This window comes from Styela clava, chromosome 10 (assembly GCF_964204865.1).
Source record: "Styela clava chromosome 10, kaStyClav1.hap1.2, whole genome shotgun sequence".
NCBI classification, from domain to species: domain Eukaryota; kingdom Metazoa; phylum Chordata; class Ascidiacea; order Stolidobranchia; family Styelidae; genus Styela; species Styela clava.
Genome location: NC_135259.1, coordinates 6,142,200 through 6,166,512, shown reverse-complemented (window position 1 = coordinate 6,166,512; position 24,313 = coordinate 6,142,200). Strand labels below are relative to the sequence as shown.

At 32.0% G+C, this 24,313-nt stretch overlaps 1 protein-coding gene across 2 annotated transcripts in view; it reads left to right on the top strand.

The window, feature by feature from the left end:
* Nucleotides 1-24,313, top strand: part of LOC120338319 (FH1/FH2 domain-containing protein 3-like) — a 39,038-nt gene that overhangs the window by 7,637 nt on the left and 7,088 nt on the right. For both annotated transcript variants that reach the window (XM_039406298.2, XM_039406299.2), the window contains exons 5-21: nucleotides 948-1,053; nucleotides 5,213-5,307; nucleotides 6,147-6,258; nucleotides 10,876-11,054; nucleotides 12,055-12,114; nucleotides 12,622-12,689; nucleotides 14,368-14,697; nucleotides 16,191-16,316; nucleotides 17,983-18,044; nucleotides 18,455-18,544; nucleotides 19,118-19,824; nucleotides 20,361-20,624; nucleotides 21,000-21,125; nucleotides 21,512-21,667; nucleotides 22,954-23,136; nucleotides 23,263-23,382; nucleotides 24,126-24,287. In XM_039406298.2, the coding sequence (XP_039262232.2) occupies nucleotides 948-1,053; nucleotides 5,213-5,307; nucleotides 6,147-6,258; nucleotides 10,876-11,054; nucleotides 12,055-12,114; nucleotides 12,622-12,689; nucleotides 14,368-14,697; nucleotides 16,191-16,316; nucleotides 17,983-18,044; nucleotides 18,455-18,544; nucleotides 19,118-19,824; nucleotides 20,361-20,624; nucleotides 21,000-21,125; nucleotides 21,512-21,667; nucleotides 22,954-23,136; nucleotides 23,263-23,382; nucleotides 24,126-24,287 (2,946 nt within the window). The remainder of the gene's footprint in view (nucleotides 1-947; nucleotides 1,054-5,212; nucleotides 5,308-6,146; nucleotides 6,259-10,875; nucleotides 11,055-12,054; nucleotides 12,115-12,621; nucleotides 12,690-14,367; nucleotides 14,698-16,190; nucleotides 16,317-17,982; nucleotides 18,045-18,454; nucleotides 18,545-19,117; nucleotides 19,825-20,360; nucleotides 20,625-20,999; nucleotides 21,126-21,511; nucleotides 21,668-22,953; nucleotides 23,137-23,262; nucleotides 23,383-24,125; nucleotides 24,288-24,313) is intronic.

Genomic DNA, 24,313 nt, shown 5'->3' with positions numbered 1-24,313 from the left:
TTATCAAGGCCTTAAAGATTGCTCATAAAACCTACTGCATGCTGTGTTTTGTTATTGACATTGATAAATTGCAGATGCTTAGCACTGCTAAGGTTATCATGATGGAATAGAGATTAATGCATCATAACAAATCATCACAAATGGCTTAGTCAAATGCGAAGATTGCTTAGATTGACGATTTAGATAAAAATGGGTGTGGAAATTGCTTCCTTGTTTGGTGATAATGGGGAATTTCATGACAGGTGGCTTATGGCACTTTAATTATTATTTGCTTGTTCGCTTAGGTCACAATCTGTTGAAATCTTTGCAAAGAGTAATAGTCACATTAGAATATGCCATTTGATCAGTTCACTTGAACCTAACATTGTTTTAAACTCAACTTGGGAGGTCCATATTGAAAAGCAGGTTCTATAATTTAATCTCACAATGGAATTTTATTTCAATTATTGTAAATCATTCAACCATGCAACAAAATCATGATATAAATATGAATTATGATTTCTCTGGCAACATGGAAAATTATAAGGGAGATTGTCATAGTTTTCATAAAATGATTTAACATCATTGAATTTGAATATTATTATTCTTATATCATCAAATTTGATTCAAATCTAGATGCTTTGCTCATCTCTGGTTAGCATACGCTTTACTTAGTAATGGAATAATGTAGTAAGGCCAAGTTCAACTTAGAAAATGTTAGCTGTATATAAGATTAATACACTATGTGATTAAATCAAGAAATGGAGATTTTGTATTATTTGACAAATCGTGTTTGGCGGACCGATGAAGGGGGATTTTGAACACTTTATCTTTTGTCCTTCCTCGATTCAGTCAATCACAATCATTAAATTTTATAATAGTTTGTACAATATCATGTAATAGTGTCATTTAACCTTCATTATCAAATCCACATCGATGAACTATATGATAAATTTCATTTTTTTTAGGATGATAAAGATCTTGTTCACGAATTTGTGAACGCAGACGGTTTGACGTGTCTTATCAAAGTAGGAGCGGAAGCAGATCAAAATTATCAAAATTATATATTGAGAGGTGAGTTTAAGAATATTTGACTGATTTAGCTGATAATATTGCCATATATCTTTATTTTGTGCAGATAGAGGTATGTTTAATTTACTTATTAGTAGCTGTATACATTTTTGAAGTCAAAATATTGCCTTTTTTATGCTAAACTTTGAGTATGTTCAAATGTGTGCTTAAAGACATTGCACAAAATGAAGTTTGGTATCACAGAGTTACTGTAGGATTTATATTGACTTCACAAAATTTTTCAATTAACTTGAATTGAACATTGCACAAACTCTATCTTTTTTTGCTATACTGCATATAATATTATAAACCACTAAAAACATAGATACTTCTTTTTACAATTTCCATAAATTGCCTTTCATTAGCAAGTTTTGTCAATACAATATTCAATCTATCAATTTAAATTAATTTTCTTATTTCGGCAATTTCTTGATACATGTGAAAAATTTTGATAAATCCAAGTGTACAATCCTAGCAAGCGCTAATCCCTCTTTGTCGCGGCTCGTTTACAAAATAACGTTCTACCATTTATACTTTGTTTATCATGCAATCCAAGTCGACCACGATAGTATTTAAGGAATGTCGTATTCAAAAATATGTTCCTTCATATGTAAATGTATATGGGCTGTTGATAAAACATGATGTTATTGAGAAGATCATGCCTATATTTCACAAACAATTGATTCTGATGGGCGTCATCTGCTGGTTGTGACTAATCCAGCCTATCACAGATCTTAGACAGTTTTAATTGTAGTGTTGAATTTTCTTTTCTTAAAAACATGGACGGACACACTTTCACACTGTAAATTACTATTCATTATCGGGATTGGATGATTTCTGAAAATCGAATTTTAGTGTAGTAGACTTGGTGGTTGAAATTAAGTGTTTTGTCTGTTAAACCCAATTAAGTTCATATTACATGCAATTAAATGTTGACCGAAATCATAGGTTGATTTCCTGTATTCGAATTAAAGTTTAAACACTGGTCATCGCATTGTTCAATCTAAGCTCAAAATCTGGCTATCTAACTAAGTGTGTAATGAAAATATTGTTGGGTGTTCTGCTTCATTACGAAATTTTTTTCATTTACTGTAGCTTTCATATGCAGTTCATCCATTTCATTCTTCTTAAGTAGTATACATTAAAAGATAATATATTGGAAATTCAAAATTAGGTATTTGTTGTAATGTGTATTGCCCCAGCCTTAAGTTAGCAAACGAATTGGACAGCTTAACTTTCCTTTCATGTACTAAAATTTATCTAATTTATTCAAATTTTAAATTTAAACATATTCTGAAATGAAGTAATTGCTAGCTGTTATATGTTAAGCAAGACTATCCCATCAATTCCTTATTAATAGGAAGTTAACATTTTTCTGATTTGATACTCATATGAAACAGTTTATAAATAATAGTTGTAAATGGTTATACTGTATATGCTTCATTGCGATCCCAGATCAAGATATTAGAGCAAATTTTTCTTTATTAGCATTAGCAAACTAAAATTTTATCTCAAAATAGTTCGGGCCTTGGTTTTGGTACAAAATGGAAGTTGTGGTTCATTCCGTTACGGAAAGTTAAAATCAAATCCACGGTCGATTGCTATTTCAGCACATTATCTGATGCTCGTTTTTCAAGTATGGGATTGTTTGACAACCAGGCTGACAAGCGTATCGCCTATATGAGTCACGTTCAGTAAAGAAATATGCGGTTTGCTGTGATAACTTTGCACCAAATAACCAGCGTTCATAGAAGTTTTCATTTTATGTAATTTCAACTACAATATACTGTAAATTAGGTTGTGTATTATTAAAGAATGATATAATTAGATTCCAATAACAATCAAACTGTATCAACATATCACTCTACACCAGGGGTGGGCAAGGTTTTTGGACCAGAGGCCACCAATTTTGTCCACCCAGACTGGCGGGCCATGTTTAGTTGTGGCAGCATCAGGCGAGCCAGATTGAATAACCCAACGGGCCGTATTTGGCCCGCGGGTGTAGTATGCCCATGTCAGCTCTACACTCAATTTTTTTAATAGTCATTGCTTGCAATAAAATTATATCTATATAATATTAAATATTCAATTGATTTTATTTTGAAAGCCGTTTCTGATATTTCTAAATACTTTTCCTATATAATTTATTATGGATGCACTTAGGTCATTCAAAAAGTTAAAATTCTATTTCCATTGAAGAAAAGTGTAAGTTTGCCAGAAGCAAACAATATACCTGTGTGGGTGTTTGTTTATCTTTTTCCCTCTAATGACTATCACTATCTCTATTATCTATAATATTGATATAAGTCTGGGTATTCACAAATTTTTGATGTATTTACCGTGTAAAAACTGTTTTTATAAATTATACTGGTTCCCCATAATATTACACGAATATAGGTAACTTAAAAGTGTATAATATCATGTTTATTATAAGTAGTTGGATGTTGAATGAGGGTGTTGTATGATCCAATATGGTAAACTTCGCTTTGCCTTTAGGCACTAATTTGGCTAGCCTTGCACTAAGTGGTCATTGATTAAGAAGTGGTGATTATAAAAGAATTTTTATATACAGTGGCGATCTTAATTTTTATTACCGTAATAGACCAATGAATAGAGATGCAAGTAGGGAAAAAGATATAACTACACACCTGTGCTTCATGTGGACATCGTTGTTTATCAATAGCAAGCAAATAAGCAATTTTATGTGGGAACTACTGACTTTTCATATGTAAAACATACATTTTACTTACGGCTACCTTGTTGAAATGTGTAATGTATGTTTACTTTCTGGCCGCCGCCATGTTTGTTTTCACCAATGGAATTTATGCCCAGCTGACATTTTACATCACTTTTGAATTTAGTGGTACCAATCATAAGACAGGGAATGTTACTTGTTCATATTTCAATCTCGTTTTCAAATCAATTTGAGCAAACATGTCAGATAACACAGAATTCGATTTTATCAGTGATGCCTTGAGTGAATTGACATTTCCAAGCTGTACTCGGTTAAATAAAATCATACTTAACTAAACATGAGTGTATGTAAAAGAAATGTTTTTCTTGAAAGTTGAGTATGTGAGTATGAGTATGAAAAAATTTTGAATTTTATCAAATATTTCAATTTGGCTTACAAAATGTAGATTAAAGTTTGGAATATTGTACATTCTTTTGGTTGTTTAGCCAGCATCAATTTTGGTAACAATATTTGAATAAAATATTCTGGACCTTCTAAAGTTAAAATGTCTTCCGTCTTTTTTCACATCCTGTGAGTTCAATATACTTGACATAATTGTAAGAGGTCTTATTTCGTATGAAACCAAAGATTTGTTTTTTTGTTCCCATTTCTATATGTTAAATTCAAATATTGTTGCTACCGTCAATAATGATTCAGGATACTGCAATAAAAGACTTGTTTACCCAAAACATAGCAACCATCAGTTTTGTTTCAACAGCTGTTTTTATAACTTCATCTTCATAGCAGTATGTTTTACTAGTTACTACTACATAGTTATTGTAATACATACCTTAATTGTAGATCCATATTAACCTAGCTTGAACAAGGATGTATAATACCCAAATGAAGTTTGTTTAATGTCCATCTTTATACTTAGCCTCTGGAATACGTAATCGGTATGGTTGTGTACACTGTGGCTTCCAAATTTGCTATTTATATAGTGACTCAAATTTAGCTAATGCTGGTACCTTAGGATGAATCATAATTAAATTTGACTAGAGTTGTTGATACTGTGTGATTTGTTTGTGTTTTACATGTTTTTTTTGAATAAGGCTCTACACCAGCAACATCGAAAATATAAACTACATAGGACATAATATTTTTTTACATATTGGTAATGTTGTGGTCTTGGGTTGAGCAATGGGCTCAAATTTGAAAGCATGACCTCTTGCATACAATGCCGCTACTAGCAAACCTTTGCTATGAAAATTTGTTCTTATTTGGATTTATACTGTTATACTTAATTAGTGTTTCAACATTTTACAAAAGATGCTGTGGAGGCAAAGCGAAGATACTACTCTCTTTATTCTTTGTGTTTAGTAATGAGAGAACACCTCAGATTTGTAATCTAATCTGAAATTCAATGGTTATTTGTAAAGCGGTTTCACCTCAAATATTTCAAAACATCCTTTTTGTATTACTTTTCAGCTCTTGGTCAAATTATGCTTTATGTTGATGGGATGAACGGAGTAATTGAACACAGTGAGACAGTCAGATGGCTCTACACACTTATAGCGTCACGGGTGAGATCATATGTCAACTTTTAGCACTATTTCAAAGCCAAATGCACATTTGTTACCTTTTTTGAGTTACATTCTTTAATTATACTCGGTTAAGCATGTATCATCATTAAATGGATATGCCCCATGCATAAACCGCAATGCATAAATAGTAATAGATTTTAGCTGAAAATGGAAAACGTTACGTCATGTCTTCGGCGCACGCCACCTCTATTTACATAGTGAAACACTACCATTGTCGTTAAATAGCAGCGTATGTCTTCTATTGATATATACACATTCTCTTTTCCCTGGCTATTTGATGGAATGCCTCGGTAAAATGACATTAGAGTCCACTTCTTAGTGTTCTTCCGGTCACCCACTTTAAGATTATTTGTTGTGATAGCTGTCAACTGAATTAAGTGCTCAACATTGATGATTAGTTTGAAATATTATCTATTAAATAAAATAAGAATATGATTATGATAACATATGTTTTGACTAATATTGACATTCCATGAAATATTTATATATTTTGAATAATATAGAGCATAGAGGTATTCCATTCTTGAATTTATATGTTAACACACTGTATTTAAATATCTATTTTCCTAGGAATTACATAATTATGTACTTGGACCTGCCACTTGACTGAGATTATACAATTTGTGTCTTATTTGACAGAAGTAGTGGACCTAATTTAACATAATATTGTAGTATACTCCTAATCCAGAATGTTTTCCAAATAACATTCAATATAATTCTATATTTAACATGTTTGTAACTTAACTTTGTAACATAACTGTAACAATTGACAAGTGAAAGCAAAATTAATTTTGTATGTTACGCTCTTGCTCTTTCAGTTTCGTCTTGTTGTGAAGACAACATTAAAACTCCTTCTTGTGTTTGTTGAATATGCAGAAACAAATGCATTGCTGTTATTGGATGCTGTTCGGGAAGTGGATAAGAAACGAAGTAAGTTAAAGACAATTTATAGAATTTCATTAAATTTATACCCAGTGATATGCTGTTTAGTATTTTGTAAAAGAATGTAGTTTTGCATTTATTTTATTCATATCAGTTGAGTAAGAATCAGGTAAAATATTAAGATGTATGTTACACGCTCACTCCAACAAATCTAATATCAAAATCCAAACAAAAATCCATAAATTGGCGCTCCAGAAGTGTGTGTACTGATATGGAGGTAACTAATTTTGTTCGCCTACTTTACATCAATTTGGGTAAAGGGACTGATTACTATTGGCAGGGGTATAGTATATTTAGTTGGCTAATACAGACAGTCCCCGAACTCGTAATTGAACTAAAATGAGGAAAAACTTAATAAAATTATCGCCTAATCCTAGCCTGTTTCACACACTACGGGAGTACCCAAAAATGGCTAAAACATAATTGCAAATGCCTTACATATTGCAATATAAATGACTCCTTAATCTAAACGATTCATCAGAATTTAACATTTATGAACTGAAAAACCAATATAAATTGCATTGTCTGAAACAGAATATTTTCTCTGCAAAATTGTGGCCACAAGTTGTAATAAATCACTACTGCAGGGGGCAGGTTCTGTGGTTTTCATAATGATCGTGAGATGTTTTTTTTCTTGCAACATGATATGTGTGGTATGTGAGTTGCCTCATGTAGTTTGTAAACAATTTACAGCCCAGCTTATGTTGGAGCAGTGACTCAAGCCATCTATCTTTAAAGTCTTTTCCGGTTTAAGATTTATATTGGTTATGAAAGCCCACTGGTTATATTCGGATGTTTTGAAATATTTAGTAAATCATTCCTATAAATTGTCACCTTAAAACTATTCTGATAGTTAACTGGTAATTAACGAGAAACAGGTTGCAAACCATTGTATGTGGTATACCAAAAAAATTTTGTTATCTAATTACAAACAATGAATATTTAACAAAACATTATTAAACATTTTTACCAATATATTGCCTGCATAACATATTTTTCCAGAATTTGATCATTAACTTAAAATTTGAGAGCTTAAAATTTATGAATGTAAATTAAGTAATTTTGCGTCAAATATGACCAGTTTTACTAATATTAAATTATTTTTGGATTGAATTTTCAACACTTTTCACTAATCCAATTAGTAGATTTTAATTTCTTAGTTATTTGTGCAAAACAATGATATAATATTTGCAAGCAATGGAGTCTCAACAAAAAAATGAGTTAGATACTTGATTTGTCTTATTCAGAATGCTGAATCCTGTGAGCCAGCTGCAATTTAATTTGACCACTTTACCCTACTTATTTGCAAATGAGCAAATTTTGAGTTATTTATCACTTTGTGACCTACTGACTTGCTCAATAAAAAATTATCATTGAATTATGAACATAGTACATTATTTGCAATTATTATTGTTTATGCTTCACAAAAAAATACTCTCTACCATGTTCATAGTGCTTTGTGCTGAATTTATACTAAAAAACATAACAATTGAAGCAATTTTCACGAGTTATTTTGTTCCTGTCGCTGTCATGAAAATTAAGACTAATTAGCATTATCGTTGAAAATATATGCCACAAAAAGTGGTGAAAATGGGTTATTTTAACTTATTAGCAGCTTGGTAATTTCATAAAACAGCATTCTAACCAGATAATGGAAAATTCCACAGCAGATATTTTTGAATGATTGACCAGAAAGTCTTAATCTGTTGTAAATGTCTGTATCAGTATTGCGAACACTGATTAATTGTGATGCTAAAATTTTACGCTTCATAGCATTACAGACAAACACATAAAAAGCTTTTGGCATACTTTATTCTTCAGCCAGCATGTCTACAATAATCCTAGGTATTGTTTGTTGGCAGGTTTTAAATTTTGGGAATTATTTTTTGTACGGCTTGTTAATAATGTAATTAAAAAAAAGTTACATGAAAATAATTAAATTGAAAATGTTATAGTTCTGAGTTCACAAAATTACAGTATGTTTTAAACATCATCTCATTTTCTAATGTTTTGTTCAACCATTTCCGAATGCAGTGACAAGTGGTACTTCTGTGTTATTTCTTGTCTTAAAATCACAACAAAATGATATGATCGAAAGAGACTAAATACGTTGGAAGGAATGTACAAAATGAGGCGTCATTGTCCTATGTTTAGCCAGGCCCACTCAAGTACCCCCGACTGAATGTGGTGCAATTTCAATTACCCATCGAGTACTTTTCTAAAAGCCATTGTCTCCTCGGCAAATGTATGAATGGCCACCTACACAGGCAGCCACTATTTGAAATATGATGCTGTGTGTCCTTAACGCCACGACACCTTTTGAAGTCGCCCACAGATTGCCATGTTTTTATTTAAATGTCCAAAAGTGGCCACTCCATGTTTGAAAGACAACAAAATGCGGTGACAAATCACTTTGACCAGATTTTTTTGCAACATCTATTTAGATGTACATTGAATCATTTTGTAACAAATTTTGTGAGATATATTATGTTGACTTAGGTTTTTGTACATCAAAATAAGTTTATTCATTCCAAAGCTATGAAAATAATACTTGAGTTCATCGTTGTGTCCTTTATTAAATGATATGGCCATTCAACAACTACCTACTGAATTTATTATTACTTTTTTCATACTTACCATCAACGCCATTTATTTCTTTTCATATGTAATGCTATTCTGAACATTGAATATTAAAATTTTATAATTCAAAAACATATAATTAAGTAAGAACAATTTTGTCTGTTTTCTAACTATTGATGTCTGAAGTGTTCACCTACTTTTAAATTATTTTTATATGGAAATCTCTTTTTTTTGAAAATTTTGTTAATTTAAATTACTGCCTTTATAACAATCATTTCTCATTATAACAATGAAATATGTATGGTAAAATGTGTCACGGCATAATACGTTTGTCTTCATAAGATAATGTCCTACTAATCCCCAAAAGCATGCACTTATAAGGTTGGGCAAGAGCCTATTATTATATACCAAAATAGTTGCTTTGATTTGCGTATACGTTTTCGATTGTTGTTTTTTTTGACCAGCACATTTTGGAGAAAATGCCCAAAATAACATTTTAGGGGAATAATTTCCATTCATGGTAAAATTTGGTGTGGTGAACAAAATATTTTTGAAAGATAAATGATGGTGGTTAAAGATAGGTATTATTATACAGTACTCTATCATTTACCTATCATGGTTTATCATTATTTATCAATGGTGTGATTCAGGTTTATCGTATTTGTTGCCACCATGAAAATAGCACACTTTTGCAATTTTTGATGTTGAATTATGTTTGCATTTTAGTTTCAAATCATGAATGTTAACTACTATATCTTTTAATCAATATGTGTATCTGCAAAAGGCCTTTTCTAGTAAAAAGAGCTAAATTTTTAGAAAAAATGTGAATAATAAGAAATGAAAGTAATCAATATTTTGATTTGGTTCACTTGAACGTTTGTGAATTTTAAGAGTTTATTTTTATCTGTTTGGAACATAAATTATTACATTTTTATATGGTAGGTTGTAGGGCATTCATGATTCCATTTATCTCTTGTAGTCTTATCTATTTTAGTGACACTTCAAAAATACAAGAGCAAATTGTATAAAAATGACTTAAACATTGTTATATGTGTCAGACAATCAATTGACCTATGATTACATTAACAGCCGTGTCCTCAATAAGGTTATAACACAGTTCAACTGCAAATTGTAATTACAATTTAATATCCAGACATTAGTAGGGTCTAATTAGTACCTTTTTGCTTAATATTTTGGCACTCAACAATCAACTTGTACCATAACAGTGTCCTATTAAACCATCTTCCATTTATTTTCATAATATTTTTCATATGACATTTAAAATGATCAATCACGAAACCAACCTATATTTCAATTAGATAAAAGTGGGGATTTAATTACTGTAAAAAACAGTAGTTTTACTATATTTTTATGTGTTCTTTTATAATTCCTTTTTTAATAAAAAAGCATTCATATGCTGCTGCCCTGCACAATACTAGGTAGAATATGTTACCCAGGCCTTACATTTGTTATGAAATCCCTATAAAACTTGAATCACATCGCTCAATTCTGCGTGGTATGTATACTAAACACACTCAAAACTTTAATTGATACAACCAGGAAATTAGCAAGGTGCACTATGCGATGGGATGCATTAATTTGGAGTTATCTTGTAATGATTATGTGTTGTATATATTAGGTGTCTACATTCAGAATGCTTCAGCCTACTTGATAAACAGTCATTATTAGGTATATATACATATGCTCACTTAATTTACCCACAATTTTAGATGGATAAATACATAGCCTGCTATGAGATGGGTCAATTAAATTTAACTTAGTTTAAAAATACACTCTATCTGAGGTAACTAGTAATACAATTAATATATAATTTTAACTGAGAGAATATTTTTTTATGCTATAAAGTTTTAAGCTTTTTATACATGTTCAATAAATGCAATTGGCATCAGCTATAAGTAGCTATAATAATTATTTTATATTTCTGGCAATTAAATCTAATTGCAAGCCCTATGGACCTTAATTTAAAGAATTGTATATTAACAATAAATATGATCTTCTCTTTAGGGCAAAAAGAGTGGGCAAATGTGATGCGAGTGCTCGATGAAAAAGATGGAATTGATTGTGAATTACTTGTGTATGCAATGACTCTCATCAATAAAACAATAAGTAATATACCTGATCAAGATACATTTTATGATGTCACAGATGCACTGGAAGCACATGGAATGGAAACAATATCCCAGGTTCGTTACAATTACCAGATTTCGAGAGTCTTTCAGAAAACATATACACAAAAATAAAATTACTAAACTTTGTAAATGTGTTTTGTCTCTTTACCATTTACAAGCTTCAAATTGATACAAAATATTATCAGTTGCTGGCACTTGCTGCCTCAAGTCCCTTCCAACCGCTTTTTTATATGACAGTTACCCGCATCTTTCTTGAACCTGAGATTGTGTAATCTGTGATGCCAACACAGTTAAGTCTAGTGCTTTGATGCTAGTCCACCACACTTGATGTCCACGCTTCAGGGCAATCATCAGGCTAATTATTACAGAGGTATCACTCTGCCAATTACCCTACTTAAGCTTTGTGGGTTCAAATCTTATAATTCAGGTATAGGATTGTTTGGTCCTTCACCATCATATTGTGAATATGGTCAGCTACTGCATCTTTACTAGACCACATCCATGTATCGAGATCGGTGTTCCTTAAACTTTCATGTTCTGTGTCTCCCTTTCCAAGAACACTCAACACCTTGTGGCATCTGCTCTCTAATAAAAAAAACAGTTTTTCTTATCAAGTTCCATCGTTATTTTATGCGCCATGTTCAATAATAAAATACAACGAACTAAAGCAAAAGAGCAAATGCATTGCAACCAAATTAATGCAGTAATTGTGAATGGTACCCTTTACTTCTTGGCCTCCTGGTGAAGTCGAGTGCTCAGTGTGTGAAACACTGGTATGGAACATGAAACTGTATAGTATAGCTATCCCCACACTTTTTCCAATAGGTTATGAGTTGCTCTGAGTCTGTAATTGATCAAACCATATTGCATCGTGTTACACAGGAATAATTACAAAAATCCTATACCAGTATTCATGATATAGCTTATCATATTACTTGAATGATATCATGTTTTTCATGGAAAATTAATAAGACCATTATAGTATAGTTTCATATTTCATTCGATGCTCAAGTATTGTAGTGATTTACACAGATTTTGTTTCTTGAATTTTCAGAGACATCTCAACAAAAAAGGAAATGATTTGGACCTATTGGAACAGTTTAAAATATATGAGGTAAGCTGTGCCAAGAGTCTTCTGTAAAAAATCCTCTTACTTCTAAAAATTGTCTTGGGTGTAATGTAAAAATTCTCTTTGAATATTTGTATACTGCAATTAATATGGTATCAAATTGCCACATATAGGCAACCTGTAATATCAGCTATTTCCAATTTGAGCATTTCACATTGATTTGAACACAAAGGGGCTGTTTAAATACATCTTAAATGTCTCTTATCAAGCAATATTTTCTTCCAAAATATTTCACCCCAATGATGTGTGTGTGTTTATTATGATGCCATAATGACATTGCTGATACAATGCTTTACGGTGCTAAAAACACATTTTTTGTCGAAACTAGCATAATGAAATTTGCTGAAATTAGCTTCTTTTATTATGCCACATCGATATTGAGAAAGTCTGGAAACAAGTGGCGAACTCATTTTACTCAATTACTTTTTGTAATGACATTGATGTCGACACAGTTATGTCATGTCAAGTTAATCAATCTGTTTATTTCATCAGCTTGCCTTGAAGCATGAAGATGGAGATGAAGAAGCTTCAAAATCATCTGCTCCTGGTGTTGGAATTAAGTTAGTATTTTCAATATTGTTGCACTGTTTTCAATGGAATTTCTTTGCAAAAAATGCCAAATATACAAGGCAGGGTGGATGTCTTCCAAACAGTTGACCTGGAAAAATTACTTTCATACTCTGCTTTGGTGAAATCTCTGATGCTCATTTTGAGACTGTTTTCGAGAGTTGGTACTTACAACCTGGTTAACATGCTCAAATCATCATTTTTATTCAGAATATTCAACCATCAGCATTGTCTATCGCAGCTTGGGGACTAATTTTTGATTACTGCAAATAAACTAAAACTTTCCAGAAATTGCAAAGATCAATGATTTATTTAATTTGTACATAAATTTCGGAAATATAACTAAAAACTGACCAAAAACCAGCAAAACACGAAAACGAGTTAATGCCCATCACCATACCCTAAAATCTAACTTGAGTGGTTCCAAAATTTAAATTGTTATGTCATCATGAGCATCTTGTTGATTAGACAATGTTACGAAAATGGAAACATCTATTCTTTACCTCTTTGTTTCAAATTTAGCAAGCATTATTTTAACAAACCAACTGTGACTGTTTCAGGCATTTTCAGTGCATCATAAATTCTTAAAACTATCTTCCATCCATGTTAGAAATGGAAATATAAATATCCTACTTCGTTCGGTCCATTCATTTAGTTTGTAGAGTCGAATGACAAATTTCATAGAAGGGAATTTTAAATATTATTTAAACATACTGTTATGTGTTTGTTTAAATCTTTAAGCAATATGTTAAAGGCAACAATGTTTAGAATGAAACACAGAGTAATAGGACTCTATATTACTTATTTTTTCTTTTGTGTGTAATTAAAACTTATCTAATGTCTGTATCTTAATGTCTGTAGTACCCATTGTTTATAGAACATTGCTTCCAATATCATGATATATAAATGTACATATTCATTAATCAAGATTATATCAAAACATTTTGCTATTCTGGAATTCTACACACTAACAATACAATAAAAAAAAAATCAGAGGAAAACCCTCTCTTATGAGGTCTTTATTCTTGTGACAGTTTGTTTGGAATGCTCTCAAGAGTTTGAAATTAGTTTATTTTTAACCTACTTGAAAAGTTTGAATATATACAATACAAGTACTGGTTGTGGCTGACTTGTCACCATACAAAAAAGCATACTTTTCCAAATATCAATCTGTTGCCCACCTATCAGTTGTTTTGAGAACGAAAATATATTTCTTGTTTTCAAACAAATCAATACTGTGCCTGACGAAGTGTAAAAATAGAACATTAATGATAAGTAGTTAGTTATTCTACATTACCTCAAACAATGACAAATATATCACAACGTAGCTGAGCACACTCACAATTTTTATTATGTGGAAACTTATTAAACAGGGATTCTTACTCTCACTCAGTTGCTTACCATTACCCATAATTACCATAGAACTAGAATTCATTGTTTGGCATGAGACCCAGTACTGCTTTTATGTTAGGAGCCGTATGGCAAGTACGATCATTTCACTTAGGTTGAAAGATCCAAAAAGATGATAAGAAACCAGAGGGAATGAGAATTTCATTCCGCATGCCTGTATGCTTCACAGAGTTCTGGTTTTCCAAACCATCAATATTTGTCTATTACTATTACATTCACCTCTAAAACAAACATAAGACTTAATTCACCCTCTTATTTTAGATGGAACAGAGAACGAACTAAATCAGAACTCGAGGTTCCAAGAAAAAGTGTTCGCCGTCATTCAGCAAATTTATTTCAACAAATCGAAGTATCAAGTCCTGAAAAATTTGCCCCTCCTCCCGCGGAAGAACACAGCAAAAGTACTCCGTCCACTCCATCTATCAATCCTGCACCAGAAACACCACAGTTTAATAAAAGAAGTCGAAATCGAAGGCATGAGTTATCAAAGCAACATTTGGAATTGCAACAAACAAAGAAGGCAGAACAACAAGAGCCTGCATCACCACAAGCTGATCCAACCATAAGTCCTAAACCATGGCTTGTGAAAAAGTAAGTAGGAATCTGGTTTTGAATCGAATATATGGTAACTACTCACATGTTGTTGGATATCAGTGACTTGTTGTATGTTTATGTATGTTGGAATCGTTTAGAGCAAAAGCGTGAATAACTGTCATATGAAAAAATATATTATATCTATATATTATATCTCACTGGACAAGTTATATTTTCTTGCCTCAATAAGATTATTTCTACTTTTAACTTTACAGTATATATATTATACCTATTATAATTATATAGAGAAAACACTTTTCTCTTCAATCCTTTGTCTCTGTGTATTGGTTGATTCTTCAAAGTATCATCTCAGCACTTCTTCCATTGAAAGCTTTATATTGTTGTTTTAGTTTCTTTGTTTGTTTCAATACATTATAAATAACACACAAACACAATGTAAAGGTCAATTACACTCAATATGTGTTCATCTATTCATATTTTGCTGTCAATGTTTAGTTCAAGTGCCTGCTGTAACGAAATCAATCGTTAAGTGGTTTCGAGTTGTTATTATTCGAGTGATAATAATCGAGATAAAGTTTGAATTCACTTTCATGAAGGATTCGAAAGACTGTTTTAGTATAGATTAATGAAAAATTTATTACGCACCATCCCTCCAGACAACAATTTGACTTTTTTAACTTGTTCCATCATCTAAGCCAACGGTGGGTAAATCGCAAGAGATTTAATGCGGTTCTTCTCGCTAGCATTAATTATTATCCAAATCATTCAAGCGACAAATCTTACGTTTCGCAATGGTCAAATGTTTGTTGTTGGCGGTATACCGTGATAGATAGGATTCACATATTTATCTTGAGGGAACAACAACTCATGCTAAAACCCATGACTGTGATTTTGTGAAATAAAATTTGCTGATGTTGTCGCAGTCTTGGATCCCAACAACACGAAGCGAGTAATAGCCCAAACGCTGGTTTCGCGTAGCACTGGACAAAGGTGCATCTCCCAAATTAGTACTAATGTAACATTCACAATGCAAAATGCTTTAATGAGCTCTAATATTAAAAATTTTCAAAAATTATGTGGCTCTTCCATATTTCTGACTTGCTGCATGCGGCTTTTATTTTAAAAAACTTTGCCCAACCCTGATCTAAGCCAATGGTTTTCAACCTTTTTTTAATATATTTCTCACTATTACCTATTTTATATCTCTTTATTTCTCTCTCACTATGCAGAAAATTCTGTTTATGGTTTTTGTTGAATATTTTAGGGGCCTTAGCTAGTCTTATGTACAATCTGCAATCTGGCTTTTGAACAGTTTGAATAAATTATAATGTTCAAATAAATAGATATTACAATAAGATTAAGAAACTTAGCAATATTAGTGAAAATCCTTCTCCATCCTTTACAGAGTTAAAATGAAATATTGTCCAAGAATTATGTAACTCCAGCATAACTAAACTGCTGTTGTTAAATATAACCAAGTTTGTTGACATCTGCTCCTCAGTGTAACTTTATTATGCGTCTTTTATCAGGCCATCAGTGAACGCGGATCCTCCTCGCAATTTTGTAAGTCAAGTTCAATATAATAACGCCGTCAATGTTGATCTAAAAGAAAGAGAAAGGCGAAGAAGAAATCGAGATGAAGATAGAGATAAAAAGTAAGAGTTATAATTATCTGATGTTCTTATTTGTAAACATTCATTTGTTGACGAATCTATGAAAATTTACTATATTACTATACTATAAGATTCGATTTATATATGTGGAGATGTGAAAATTCTGCGAAAAATTAAATTCCATTTTAATTGAGCATAGCGATGAACTTTAATGGTTTTATTGTTGCGCAATAGGCTAGAGATTCTGTTCTTATGTGACTTTATTTGAAAAATTAAATTAATCTGAATATCCAAAACATCTTCTTCAAACTAAACTTTGGGAACTAGTGGGTAAACCGTTATACTCAACTAGTTTGGCATTGCAGGTTCCCTATCTGTACTCAAATCCCATGCCCACCACTTCACCCAGGGTATAAAAAATTTGGGCGCTCCGGAAATATTCGTACCAAGATGACGAACAACCTGAACAAACCTAACCTGGTACTCATACTATGTTCAGGTTGTGCGCCATCTGGGTAGGAATACTTCGGGAGCACCAAAATTTGGGTAGACAATGCCAAATTGTGAATATTCCAGCTCTTTCAAAATTAGTATATCCTCACATATATATAGATATCAGTAGTTGCTTGCTCAGGGCCTTGTTCAGAGTGAAATGTTGGATATTAGCTTCATATAAAAAAATTAAATTTTTCATCATATCATTAGAGAAGTAGTATTCATTAATCATTACATATGTGTTTAATTCAGTGGTTCCGCCACTACAGTCAAGGAGTTTGGCAAGTTTACATTCAAGTCCGAGAGTATATTATTATATGTGTATTGTGTGAATATAATCGATTACCTATTAGGTTTGCCACTATTATTAAACTTGTTGCACTTAAAAGATTTTGTTCGTGCAGTATTAGGTTCGCTTTATACATATAGGGTGTTTTGAAATTGCAAAATTTATCAATACCATATTATATTGTTTTGACCCTCACAGATGTATTAAATGAAGAAAAAATGCTTAAAAAATTACTGATTATAAAGCAACAAACCTGGTTAAGATGTATTGAGAACTGACTTCGTAACGAAACTGAAATTGTGAAGGGACTTTATTGACAATCTGTATATTTATTTATTGATAAAACTTTTAAATTATTGCAAAGGTGTTCCTCAAGCATCGAGAATGTTTAAACCAGGTTCCACCACACCAATGAGGTTGCACACCCATGGTTTAATGATTAATATCACCTCAATTGCTCTATATGATGCATAATTTCTAATCGAGCAATTTCGTGGAAAAGTAGAAATACTTTAAGGAGACTAAATCCCATTTAAATTCCAAAATGACATTTATGTTTTGCTTCATTGGCCTTGACGCAGTCGTGGTTGTGACTTTGGTGTTTGCTAAATAACGACATATTTTCAAAATAAATGCTTCAAACGATTATCTGTGTAGGGTTTTTGCTTTGTTTAATAACTTTGCACTGTAACTTGTCAACCACAAATCATCAAACATCAAAATATCTGTGAGGCATCGATCTGAATCTAAAACACTTTCAACATTTACTGATTTTTTCAAGATAATGTTCAATGTGTTGCTTAGATATATGAGTAAATATAAAAAATAGTTAGGAATGATTTTCAATTTTCCGTTCTTTTAAACATTGCTTGCAGTTCATATATGAAAATAAAAAAAATTTAAAATATTCCATGTATTTTTTAGGAGAGCGGAATTTTTGAGCAAACAACAGAATGCTCTCAATAATAGACCAGACTCACAGAATGGTATGTATTTTAGTTATTTTACTTCTAGTAACTTAAATTTCTTTATATTATCCTTTATCCTGGTTGTTGTTAGACTTTCATGATCCATGGCCCACTTTCAAAGACTTTCAACCCTTTTATCAAAATACCCAATTTTGCTTTTAATGTGTTTCCCTCAGTTTTTTTATGCACTATATTTAATAATATTAAGCCAACAAACGAAAGAAAAAGGGTTAAAAGCATTACGGATGATTTAAATGAAAGCTTATGTCTTCCAATTATGATAATTATTTTATTTGAGAATATTTAGCAAAATCACATTAATCACTTTTGTATCAAAGCATTGTTGTTGTTTTCTTCTTTTATGACATCACAACGTGTTGAAAAATTGGAAATTGAAATGGAATGAAAAATATTTTTTGATTGTTCAGGTGAAGTTCCCATCACGAATGGTACGACTTCTCCTCCACCTCCACCAGTCAGATCATCATCAAGTAAGATGCTGGAAATAAGCACAAGAGGTAAGTCATGAAAGCCAATTTGTTCAGTTTTTTCAACATGTGTTTTGATATTTGCACTAGGCAGTGTGTTAATTGCCACACTACTTTGTATGCGCTGCATCATTCTACTACATTGTGGTTTACTGTTTCGATGTATTTTTTCAATCTTGGCCGATATCGCCTCAGTAAAACTAATTTAGCTTATGTCACATTTTTTCAGAAGTGCACTTTTAATCTTCTCTCATTGTGAACTTGGAGCCACCCTTTGGTCTGGTTTTAAAAGCTGAGCTTGTTTTAGTTTTTTTTTTAGGTGGGACTTAGGTCCATTTTTGAGGCTGTTATAACTAGAACTTTTACAAAAATGCAATTTTCTCAAAACATTGAAATGTAACATAAGCTGATTTGTATATAATGAAGCGATAAAGAATGGTAAATATTTTCTAGAATAGCGATATAAGAATGGAAGATATTTTCTATTTAGCTCTTCCCTCTGGAAGCTTTCATTCCATATTTGACAAGTTTAACACAGAATCTAAGCTCAGCATTTAATTATTTATATTCACATATTCACACCTACCATCTTTCTACTTTCAGCGCGTATGAGAAGATCAAATTTTCATAAGATGGACAGCGATCAAAGTAAGGAAAGTCCTGAAAAACATCCACAAGTTATGGTTAACGGTGTCTCAAACCATACGAATGGTTCTCAACATCCCAAAATCCGAATGGACGCAGATACGATTGAAATTGAGGAAGATGTTGCCCCAAACGTTCCAGAAATTGTCAAAAAGAACAACACACCATTACCAGCTTCTTTAAGTTTATCACCAGCTATTCAAAAGCCCACTCAACTAACGGCGTCGCCGAAAAAACACAGTGGGTTGATGACACCTTCAGGGGATGTTATTTCTAATAATCAAAAATTTATGATGGACATGCTTTATGCAAATCAAGCCGTTGCATTGAAACAGGGGTCAGAAAGCGATGATGGATCTGAGGGTTCAACTGAAGCAGCTGTATTAAAAGAAAATGGTGTTTCAGAAACCCCAAGTGAAAAAAACACTCTAAAAACTACCCCTGTAATAGAAAATGAAAGTTCAAATAACTCTGAACCCTCTGACATGTCCATCAGTTCAGCAAAAGCTGCCATGGAAAAAATGTTTGGTGGAAAACCAATGAAAACACCACAAACCTTGCCAGAACAAAATAATAAAGTAGAAAGAACACTCAGCCCTGAACCTGCCAAACCTAAGAAAGACAGTGATATAATGTGGGAAAAACTATTGCTTCAAAGTTCTAAGGTATAATATAGTTTAATACCAATTTTTGTAAAAAAAAGTTGAAAATGGCTTAATCATGCTGTGGATCATAAACCAGATTAGTACTATATTAGCCAATTCATTACTTTCTATAGTTACTTGTATAGAAATGAGGAAAATATCTTCAACACTCAAACTTCTGTTTGTGTATGATTGTACCTCAAAGTTTCATTAATCTAAAATGTTATGCACAAAAGTTATGTTCTCTCTACAATATGTTCCAAATGACTTGGGTTCTTTTTCTTTCAGTTACCCTGTAAATACATATTGCTGCTGGCTAACATTTTTTGTATTTCATACTTTCTGCAAATTTAGTTTACTATTTTATACTAAATTTCAATTTTTTTTTATAAATTTTACTTAACCCAAATTCTCACTGGTAGCAATAGAATATAAAAACACTTTTTTGACTTGATTTTTAGACTGTTCAAATATAGGTAAAATTCCCATGAAATTTTTAAAGTATTTTCAACTCTTTGCATTTTTTAAACTTGTTTAAAACTCTCTTATTTCTACAGCAATCTCTGCTTGTCTCAGATTTTGATTTCACTGATCTCACTGAAAAAGATGATATTGACATTTTAGCGAAACCAAAATTGCCTATGTCAACATATCCTCCTGGTTCTGTACCACCACCTCCTCCTCCACCCGGCATGGGGCCTCCACCTCCTCCACCACCTCCGATGGCCCCACCCCCGCCTCCACCAGCATGCAGCCCCACACCGCCTCCAAATTCCCCACAAAGCATGAAACGAAGAACAGTAAGACTTTTTTGGAAAGAGGTGAATATTAGTTTTAATTAAATGTAAATTAAATATATGTTTGTGTTGTCGGATGTGTTCTGCTTATTCTTCACTCAACATTTCATATACTGATGGATCAGATCCGTTTGTGGCCTTTTTTACAAGACGATTGAAGGAGTTAATGTGTAGGTTTTATAGTAGCAAGAAAAATCTTAAATGAATTTTTTTTCCAAATTTCAGCATTTGTCCCTTTGTCTTGGAACCATTGTTATGTGGAATCGAATATTTATTACTCTTTTGTAAATATACCCTCATTCCAACTTCAGTTTATCTTTGGCTACCTTTTTCTAGAATCATTATTTTCTACTTGTATTTTATACATTACATATCAGTATTTTCTTTTAAAAAACCCAGGTTAAAAGTAAAACAGAATCTCTTGGTCAAAAAGTTCCATCAGTTTGGCAAGATATTGAAGACGTCAAAATCAACGAAGACAAAATTTTGCATTTGTTTGAATTGAGGACAAAGGATATTGTAAAGGTATAAAATTAGGTGTAAAATGTGCAGAATCAGAACTGCAGTTTCAGTTATATTCCAAAAAGATATGCATTTTCTCTTATTAAGTGTGATTTTGCTGCTTGTTGAATTCTTATTAAAAAATGTTGTGAGAAAGCTTTTCTTCAAATTATGTAGTTTATTTAGTGTAATTATGCAAATACATCACAAAGATATATAACATTATTGACATTGATAGTGTATTCAATAGTACTATATTTGGGGGAACAATATATTTTCATTAGAAAAATCTGTTTTCCAGGAATGATATTTCCAGCAGCATTTTTCTACATAAATTAACATTAATTTATACTTCTCTATTTGAAAATTATATCATGTTCGTCAACTTTCTTTTTTCACAATTTTTTCAGAAACAACAAATAGACAAAAAGAACCGAATTATAATTTTGGATCCAAAACGTTCAAATGCAATCAATATTGGATTGACAGTGCTTCCACCACCACGTACAATAAAATCAGCAATCTTACATATGGATGAATATGCTTTAAATAAAGAGCAAATTGAGGTGCGTTACACTTGACTGAATTTGGGAGATTTCAATCGTAAAATATGGGATAAAAACTTAGGAAAATAGCAATGTAGTAGCGAATTCCACATACCAGTAACTCAAGTTATCGGGAAAGATTTTTGGTCCTCTTACACAAATCATCATTCTTTATTTGTCTTATGCGATATCAAAATTTATAACAAGAACATATTCTGTTTGTTACAAATTTATTTATTTTATTTTTCTGTAATCATTATTGAAATAGGCCATCTAAAATGTGTGTATGTAATTCTTGGCTTGTATACCAGTCATGCATCTCTTAAACAAACCACATAGAATGCTTGAAATTCAAATTGAATAAAGAAAAAATTGTTAATGATAAACTACTTAGTTATAAATAAGACTAATCAATATTACCTTTTATTCAAATATGAAAAAGCTATTTTTTTTGCTTGCTGCGCGATTATTCATCCTTTATACTTCTTCTTCTACCAGTGTTTAATCACTTACGAGTATCTTGGTTTGAGTTCTTGAAATGTTTCAATTGCCACTTGTCATTTGTTAGGCTAACTGGCAACCTTGTAAATATTTGAAGGTTGGAAGTCGGAAGCACTTCATAATCTTTATCATGAGATTAAATGCTTGGCTTTGCGCTGTATATAAATCCTCATGAATATGGATACAGGTCTAATGCATTGGCTCCTAAACACTTTTTTTATATTGCCCCTTTGCCTATTTTGGATCCTTAATATCTCCTTCATTCAATATGCACAAAAACCCTGTTTTGGTTATTTGTTTTTTGTATTTGCTAGTGTTACACGGAACTCATACTCTGCCTTTGCATGGTTTGAATAGTTTATATTGTCCCCATAAATGGGCTATACAGGGTGTCCAAAAAGTTCCACCCAATTTCATAGCATACCAATTGCAAATTTGAATAAATTTGGTTGTATGATAAATGGGGACTACAACATTCAACATCCAATTCCAATTAGAAACAGGTTGACTATAAATCTTTTTTAAAATTAAAAAAAAAAAAATTTGATTATAAAGACTTTATAATCAGGCAAAACTTTTTGGACACCCTGTATATTACAATTTTAGTAAATTATAGAATATTAGTAAAACTGCGTCGAATACAAAGCAGTATATTTTCCTCACAAACAGCGAAATTCCTCCTTGGGGAGGAATTTCTCTCTGGTTGAGAAACACTGGTTTAATGTTTCAGTTTAGCCCATGGACTGCAATTGGGTTTCCAATAAATCAATAATTTTCTAATAAACTTTTGAAAACAATTTTTTTAGAAATTACTAACGATGATTCCCACAGAAGAAGAAAAAGTTAAGATTCAAGATGCTATGCAACAAAACCCTGATATTCCACTCGGAAGTGCGGAACAATTTCTTCTCACGCTTTCGTCCATAAGTGAACTTTCAGCAAGATTACATCTTTGGTCTTTTAAATTAGATTATGAAGCATTAGAAAAGGTTTGTGTGTTTTCTATCTTCACTTGCTACCAAAACTGTATTTATGTCAGTGAAATCCATAATGAGTGCTAGTTTAATTTATGTAATTGCTCAATTCTCATTGCTATGTAAACTACCTTTTTCCAGGAAATTGCTGAACCTCTAACAGATTTACGAGATGGTATGAAGCAGTTGAGAGAAAATAAAACATTCAGATGCATTCTAGCAGTTTTGAAAAGTGTTGGAAACTTTTTGAATGGAACTAAGGTATTTAAATGTTTTTGATATGTCACAGAACTATATAATACAGTAATTCATGAGGGGGAGTTGAAATTATTAATGAAGTGTGCCAAGATAATATTCTGTTGCAATTCAATATTTCATTTGGATACGATTTTCATATGTATTCTGGGGGAGAGAAGAGCCAACGCCAGTATGGATGTATATTATTGGATTCTGCCACAGTCCGTCACCCCGAATACAACACACAAGTTCTTTGTGACAAATAATATTAAACGTAAACAACAACAGACTCTTAAGACAACTTAACAAGGAATGAATACAATTAGGACAACACACTTGAAAAGCGCAACGAAAATAGGTTACACGCATGAGCGAGTTGATTGAAGTGTTTACATGTAATGATACACAAGGTAGACACTAATAAACTGGCTCAATAAGACAGGTATTTCATATGCCAAACCATGAAGTTACTGTCTGGTTACCAGTGCACATCTGGTATGGGAATAATGAATGAACCAACCAGTGGGTATGTTTACCACCTTTCATGAGCGAAGAGACCAGTAATTCTCTCACACGTGTAATTATCCCCACATGTATCAAACATGCGATCCCGTTCATAGTATTTAGAGTTGCGATTACAAGCGTATTCCTAGCACTCGCCAACCGCCGAGAATCTGATTTCAATCAATTCATGCTTCCTGATATCAGGGCACATATAAAATTGCTCTCATTTTAATGATTGAATATTCTCTATTTTTGTATTACAGGCGAATGGATTTGATATTAAATATCTTGCCAAAGTTCCTGAAGTCAAAGACACAGTTCACAAACAGTCTTTACTGCACCATTTAACACAATTGGTACTTGAACATTTCCCCAATACAACAGATTTGTATTCTGATATTGGATCGATAACCAGAGCATCAAGGGTAAGGGTGATTTTGAGTTAATATAA